Source organism: Otolemur garnettii, unplaced genomic scaffold (genome assembly GCF_000181295.1).
Source record: "Otolemur garnettii isolate 467f Iridium unplaced genomic scaffold, OtoGar3 scaffold00142, whole genome shotgun sequence".
Lineage (NCBI taxonomy): Eukaryota > Metazoa > Chordata > Mammalia > Primates > Galagidae > Otolemur > Otolemur garnettii.
In genome coordinates, this window is record NW_003852537.1 from 1,430,965 (window position 1) to 1,439,101 (window position 8,137).

At 39.5% G+C, this 8,137-nt stretch overlaps 1 protein-coding gene across 1 annotated transcript in view; it reads right to left on the reverse strand.

Moving 5' to 3' along the window:
- Positions 1–7,166: 7,166 nt before the first annotated feature.
- Positions 7,167–8,137, reverse strand: part of TMEM225B (transmembrane protein 225B) — a 42,373-nt gene continuing 41,402 nt past the window's right edge. The window contains exon 6 of the mRNA XM_023518618.1: positions 7,167–7,406. Coding sequence (XP_023374386.1) covers positions 7,234–7,406 — 173 coding nt within the window. The 3' untranslated portion in view covers positions 7,167–7,233. The remainder of the gene's footprint in view (positions 7,407–8,137) is intronic.

Consider the following 8,137-nt stretch of genomic DNA (forward strand, 5'->3'; position numbering starts at 1 on the left):
AAAATCTCTTATTAGATACTCTTCCTTGGGTGCACTCTAGGCATAGCTTAAAAAAATAAAATCTCCTGAAATGGTTTCTCTAGGTATTGTTCTTCCATTTGACACTATCTGATCATCCTTTACTATTTTGTTCCCACTTTGCTACTTTTAGGTGTCATAATGTATTTTATCATTTCTGTTCTTATTGGCAGAAGAATTAGTCCAAATATTTAGTCTCCCCATCTTATCAGATTTAGGATTTCTCCAGCTTTATTGATATATTTTACCTCTTCCAATTAGTATAATAAAAATTATCTTTAATGTCTACATAATATTATGTCCTATAAATATAGTGTACTATCTTAAATTATTCCAATTTGGGAGAAATAATCTAGAAGATAATCTTTTATTTTACTATTTACTATAGTTTTTACTATTTATTATAACCTTGAACAAGCCTTCTTGTATATAAAAACATGACCTCCTCCCTGGTTATTTCCTTAGAATCAATTCCTAGAAATTCAACTCCTGGATCAATAAGTATAAATATTTTGAAGCCTATTAATGCATATTGTTAAAAATGCTTTCCAGAAATTTTATGCCAATTTATATTCTGATGAAATATAATATAAGGGTGTTCAACTCACCAAAATTACTTAAAACTGATTTCTAATCTTTGTGGATTTGATTTTAATTTAATTATTTTATTGACCAATTCTATGGGCCCAATGGTAAAAATTCCTCCTACATTCTGGCAATAAATCCATGATCAATCTTAGTTTTCATTGGTGTTGTGAATGTCCATCCTTTTCTTATTATCTACAGGAATTTGGGTGAGAAGATGAGGGACTTGAGTCATGGAATATTAGTTTATTCTAACTTTAAGCTAAAATTACTAAAAATCAGGCTTATTCTTAGAGGCCCTGTGCACTTTCCATGTCTTCTAGGCCTTTCCAACACAGAAGCCCCACGTGTTTGTTCTCTATCCTGTTTGTAGTGGATGGGTGGGTCCTTCTCAGGCATCTGAGAGTTAATACTTGCTAATGATTTGGAATTTATAACACTAGTACATGATATATTATTCTCTGATCTACCCCACTGTGCCCACAAAGCCAGGCCCCCAGCTGTGGTGGGGGTGGTGGGTACCCACACTGGTTTTGCTGGATTGGGGTGATTTGAGCCACAAATATGTAAGTTGGAGTTTACAGATTTTTTTTCTATGCCTAGTTTCACTGACAATTATACTGTCTACATTTCTCTTTTAGGAAGGAAAAGAAAGGGGTCAGGTGCAGTGGCTCACACTTGTAATCCTAGCACTCTGGGAAGCCAAAGCGAGCAGATTGCCTGAGCACAGAAGTTTAAGACCAGCCTGAGTAGAGTAAGACCCCTGTTTCTAAATATAGACTGACATTGTGGCAGGTGCCTGTAGTCCCAGCTACTTGGGAGGCTGAGCCAAGAGGATCATTTGAGCCCAAGAGTTTGAAGTTGATGTGAGATATGCCACGGCATCGTACCAAGGACAACAACATGAAACTCGGTCTCAAAAAAATACAAAAAAAAAAAAAAGAAGAAGAAGAAGAAGAAGAAGGAGAAGAAGACTTGGAACTAGGCTGTCACCAATATCCCCTATAAGAACTCCCATGATACCTTTTGGAGAGAAATGTAATAAGAATCTTCAAAAATTGACCAGGCATGATGGTTCATTCCTGTAATCCTAGCCCTCTGGGAGGCTGAGGTGGGAAGATTACTTGAGCTCAGGAGTTTGAAGTTGCAGTGAGCTATGATGATGTGACTGCACTCTAGCCTGGGCAACAGAGCAAGACCCTGTCTCAAATTGAAAAGAAAAAAAAATCTAACTACAACACCTAGCAGCTGTTCATCTTTCAGGCATATACCATATATCTCTTAGCTCCTCTGTTCAGTATGTGGCCTCTGGAGGGCAGGGACAGATTCTGATACCTCTGCATACCTCATGCTGCACTACTTGAGGTCCACCTTCAGTGAACACTACTTAATAGTTATGACAGAGCCCACTTGACTTTCGTCATGTCCATTGCTTCCCCTCTCCAAAAAGACACCCACAGCTCCCTGCAGTTGTTTCTGAAGTTGCATTGCTTAATTCTAAGGATTTGCTCCGCATAGGTGTTCGTTAGAAAGAAAATAGGAAGTCCTTGCTATGTGATATCTTTAAGATGAAGGATGGCAATGAAGCCCATGGAGGGCTTGGGTCACCAGTCCAGCTTCTCCATGGCCCCAAGCATTTTCCTCTCCCCAGCTACACCCATCTTGGTAGAGAGGCTGAATGCTCCTCAGTCTGTGAATGGGGGAGCTCTAGGGGTACACTCTCCAGACCTCTGGCTCTAGGGTGGGCTGGAAGCCAATACATTGACTGGCTAACTTGCCTATGCCTTCCCCAGAAACAGACTCCCTGAGCTGAGGCTTGCAGTCTGAGCTGGACTCAGTCCTGGGAAAGTTTTCACCATAACCACCCCTAAACATGTATTATTTTTTTGCTCTGGTTGTTTATTAAGGCCTTTATTTAATGACTGTGTTCTTGTGGGATGAATCAACAGAAATGGGAAAGGAAAATGAGTAGGGGAAAAGAGTAGCAAGAGAGAAGACAAGGAAAACAAAGGAGAGGAGACAAAGGAACAAAAAGAGAGGGGAGGGGATGAGGAAAAGCAGATAGTTGGTTAGAAAGAAAAGCAAGAAAAAATTCTCAGAAAATGTGACTCTTGAACTAGTGAGATTATTTCTGGCAAAAGGACCCCAAGCACCACGGGGAAGAAAAAAATCTCCCATACAACGTAGGGTGGTTAATATTCAATTCCCACTATTTCCTGTTTAATGTCAAGTTAACTTTTGCTCTTATTAGTTATTTGTTTCCAAATAATTATTGTTACTGAAAGCTGTGAGTCTACCTATTCTATCTCTTTCTTTCCTTCCAATCTTAAGATAATGAGACTTCTGGTCCTTTATTGTCATAAAGCTAGAAAAGAAGAACAAACAGATGTTTGAGTGAAAGAAGAATGAGGTTTCAGGAACTCTCTGACTCCAGTCCATACTATCATCTCCTGAGCTAACAGTGCTTCTCTACTAAACTGTAACTCAAAGTTTTGTAAGTAATATACTCTTTTGCAAGAGGAAATTGTAGTTTAAATGCCTTGCATACAGCTCTCCAGTGAATGAATAACTATCAGAAATAGAACCCACTCCTCCTGATGTCTAATTCGGTGTTCTTTCCACGTCACGATGCCTAGAAATATAAAAAAAATTTTAAAAAAACTCTCCAAAGCAAATAAAACTGTTTCCTCTTCAATGTTGTAAGTCACATCATAGAAGCCTAAAGTTTAGTAAGATTAATCTTTAAAATTCTAGCTTTTAAAACACACACCTGAATGTGTAACAAATTAATCCATGTTAATGTATTTCACTAAATAGAATTTTCTTGATTTTTATATTGAATCTAAGAACCCAATAATATCCTACAATAAAACTTTTGAGCTATAAGGACCCTTAGAAAGTTTTCTTTTATTGATTTTTAAGTAAAAATGTCCCTTTTTTTATTTCTGTTAGAGAACTGCATTTCCAGAGTGCAAAGATGCTAAATGTGGCAGATTTGACTTATGACTCTCCCTTTAAACTCCTAAGCATTATTGTCTATTTTTTTTATTGTTGGGAAATCATTGAGGGTACAAAGAACCAGGTTACACTGCTTGAATTTGTTAGCTTAAGTCCCTCTTATAATTGTGTCCCACCCCCAAGAGGTGTATCACACACCATGAACCCCCATCCCCCTCTCTCTTTCTGTCTCTCTACTCCCCCATTTCCCCACCATGTGCTAGCATCAGTTGTCCTTATATCAGAATTGAGTACATTGGATTCTTGCCTCTTCATTCTTGTGATGTTTTACTAAGAAGAATATGTTTTAATTCCATCCAGTTAATACAAAAGATGTAAAGTCACCATCTTTTTTAGTGGGTGAATAGTATTCCATGGTATACATATACCATAGCTTGTTAAACCATTCCTGGATTGGTGGGCATATAGGTTGTTTCCACAATTTGGCAAATGTAAAATGAGCTGCAATAAACAATCTAGTGAAATCTTTTTTTTTTTTGGGAAACAGAGTCTCACTATATTCTTTTCATTGAGAATTTTTGCATCTATATTCATAAGTGAAATTGGTCTGAAATTCTTTTTAGTTGGGTCTTTTCCTGGTTTTGGTATCAGGGTCATGTTTGTTTTGTGGAACATGTTGGGGAAGATTCCTTCCTTTTTAATTTTTTGGAAAAATTTCTGTAGTATGGGTATAAGCTCTTCTTTGAGGGTTTGATAGAATTCTACTGTGAAGCCATCTGAACCACTTTTTGTTGGGAGTTTTTTTATTGTTTCTTCAATCTGTTCTTGAAATCAGTCTGTTTAAGAGATCTATTTCTTCTAAGTCTCAGGAGAGGATATGATTCCAGGTATTGACCCATTTCCTACACATTGTCAAATTTCTGGGCATAGAGTTTCTTATAGTACTCAAAGATAATCTCTTGCATCTCTGTGGCATCTGTTGTTATTTCCCCTTTAACATGACCAGTATAAAGTGTCCATCTTTGTCTTTCTTAACTTTAGTGGCTTTAAAGCCACTTGTATCTGAAAATAAGATTACAACCCTCCTTTCTTCTGATTTACAACCCTCCTTTCTTCTGATTTCCATTTGCTTGAAGTACTGATTTCCATTTGCTTGAAGTACTGTATCCCTTAACCCTGAGTCTTGATTTGTTCTTCAAGCTAAGTTGTGTCTCCTGGAGACAGCATTTGGATGGCCTGTGCATTTTTATCCTAACAGCCACTCTGTACCTCTTCAGTGGTGAATTGAGTCCACTGACATTTATTGAGAGAATTGATAAGTGTGGTAGAGTTCTATTCATCTTATTTTGTGAAAGGCCATTGTGTAGTTTTATCCAGTGCACGACTGTGGAAGCTAAGTTTTGACCTTTAGCTTCTAGGTGTTTACTTTGCTGGTGGTCCATTATGGTTGTCAGTGCTGAGAGTAGGTCTAAGTATTTCCTGTAGAGCTGCTCTTGTTGTGGATAATTTCCTCAGTGTTTATGTATGTGCAAAGGATTTGATTTCTCCATCAATTTTGAAGCTTAATTTAGCAGGATACAAGATTCTGGGCTGAAAATTGTTTTGTTTAAGAATGTTGAGGTGGGTGACCATGCTCTTCTGGCTCAGAGGGTTTCAGTTGAAAAGCCTGCTATTATCCTAATAGCTCTGTCTCTGTAGGTCAGTTGGTGCTTACTACTGGCTGCTTGAAAGAATTTTTTTCTTTCATCTTGACTTTGGACAGGTTCATTACAATGAGTCTTGGAGAGGCTGTTTAAGTTGAGATGACCCAGGGTTCAATATCCATCTGAAAGGAGTGTGTTGGGATTATTATTAAAACTTGGGAAGTTTTCATTTATGATAGTTTCCAATAGGGCTTCCATTCCTTAGGGACAATCTTCTTCCCCTTTAGGAATCCCTGTTATTTGTATGTTTGAACATTTCATGTAGTCTCATAGTTCTCTAAGTGTCTGTTCTGCTTTATCTTTTTTTCTGCCTCTTTAACTACCTGGGTTAACTCAAAAACTTTATCCTCTAGCTCAGACATTCTTTCTTCTCCATGGTCTAACCTATTTTAGACACTTTCTACTGCATCTTTATGTTCCCTGATTGTCTCCTTCATTTCCTTAAGCTTCGCCATATCAGTTCTATATTCTACATATCTCTCATCTGACTTTTGTTTCTGTCTTTCCATTTTCTTGTCCATTCCTTTTATTGTCTTTATCATCCATATTTTAAGTTCCCTTTCTGTCAAGTTCATTAATTCTTTATAGGTGGAGTTTTCTGCAGTAGCTGCCTCATGGTCCCTCAAGGGAGTTCCTCTGTTTTGGGTTTTCATGTTGTCTGAATTTTTCTGTTGTTTCCTCATGTGTTCTTTCTTCTTGTTCACCTCTGTGTCCTCCTATTTCCTTCTCACTGTCTCCTTTGTTTCAAACAGAAGTCCTTGCTGTTGGTGACAGGATGTTGCAATGTGTCTCTGGGACACCAGGTGGTGCTGTGGGTTTTTTTTAAGAGACAGCCCAGCCAGTAACCTTTATGGTCCTTATTCCAAACTTAGTTGTGTAGTGATGCCTAATTGTTTTACCTAATTGTTTCCTCAGCATTCAGACCCTGCCTGGTTGGGATCTTAAAGCTCACAAGACTCCTTCTGGGCAGGTCTGACAGTGCCCCCTTACGCCAGTTCCCATGGGGGGGCAGGAGTCCCTCAGCCTATCCCAAGAGTGGAGTTCTGATCCCAGTAGGCAGAATTAAGATAGCCATGCTTTAGGCCCCTGCTAAGACCTTCTCACAACATTCCCACAATGGCAGCCCCCTGGCCGCCAAGACCCCTGTATGGCTGCCTTGCCAGCCACCAAACCTATGGCATATCTACTCCAACCAGCATTCAAATCTGGTTGCTGTATACTGTTCAAGTCCACCCACTCTTCTAAGCTTTCCACTCAACATGTAGCTTCCCCCAAGAACTGAAAAGTACAGAAAGGCTTCCTCCCATCCCAGACCTCTGTGGGAGGCCAGACAAACCTAGCTGGTCGCAATCACTTGCCTAATTCATCAGAGTTACACCACTCTGAATCATACACTGTATCAAGTTCACCACCTCTTCACTGTGCTCCCTGAGCTGACTCTGGGTATGATTCCTGCACCAGGTATGGCTGGGTTCTCTTTTTTTCCCCTAGTATTCTAGGAGAGCTCAGCTGAATGATCCTTCTGATCTGCTGTCATGCTCCATTCCGTCCCCTACATGTTTTTAAAAAGTACACTGAGTCACCCTTTTATCTGTGAATAACTCTTTTCCTTTTTAATGTTATCATCTCGATTTTTGTTATACAAAATCTCACTTCACATGATCATCTTATAATAGTCCTCCCTCCCCTTTTGCCATCCAGGCTCAGTTTTTGAGGTTTGGCTTAACAGAGTAGCTCTTCCTTTGTTGAAAACACTAACTGCAAAAAAAGTCACTCAGGAAGCTCAGAAGAGTTCAAAGGTCTTTTAATAAATTTCACATATAAGCAAGACAGAATCACTCTGAGTATGGGGAAGTGGAGGGTTGAAGCTCCTCAAAGGCAGCAGATGCTAGCAGAGGAGTAGGAGGTACAAACACCTACACACGTGGACTCACACAGCTTGAAGAGGGTAGAGAGACAATATCCTGGGCTAGATAATGGTTTCTTCTTTCAGCAGTGTCTCCTTCTGTATTGAGCTCAGTTCTCCTCCCAAACTCTCCAGCTTGTCCAAATGAAGGCTCCCCTGGGTCTCATCAATATTCTGGGACACGGGCAATAAACGGCAGCTAGGGCAGGCTATTTCTTGAGAGAGGCAGATGACACCTAGGTGACAGCAAAGGTTTGGGTCAAGACAGAATGCTGAGCTCCATGCCCTGGAGGTCAGGAACTTCTGGAGTGAGTCCTTCTGGTTCTAGACCTGGCCTCCCTCCTTCTCCCCTCCAACCTAGAGTTATTACAGCCACAAAAGGAAAGACAGAATACGCCAAAGGACAAGGAATACAAATGGATGGATAAAATCACAGAGCCATGGCCAGCACTCAAAGGCATCTCTGCCACTGTCTAGCTCAATAAGTAAGAAAAACAAGGGTTTAGAGAGAAGAAGGTCCAACACAAAACCCAGGCCACTTGATGCCCAAGTTAAGATTCTCAGTAAAGGAAAGGAAAAAATAGCTGTTTTTCATAAGAACAAATGGAACTACCTTAAGTGAATGACAGTGCTGTGTGAAGGTTAAGCTAAGACAAAAGATTACTATTTTTAGCATTATCACAGATTAGATACTCTCCCACTAAAAGAAGCAAAAATTCTAAATAAAACATGCCTCTAAAAACATTTTTAAATGTATCACCAACATGGCATCAAAGTAAGATATTCTAAGATGCCAATACCAGGAAAAATAAGAATGCAGAGAGTTAAGCAAACACACAATTAAACCTTCAACTTGGCACCCAACCCAGGTAATCCTGAGTTTCCTCTGTTGGCCATTTGGGGCATAGAAAACAGGTGAAAAGGACCAGGACCTGCTCAAGATGGGGAATCCAATAAGAACCTGCCT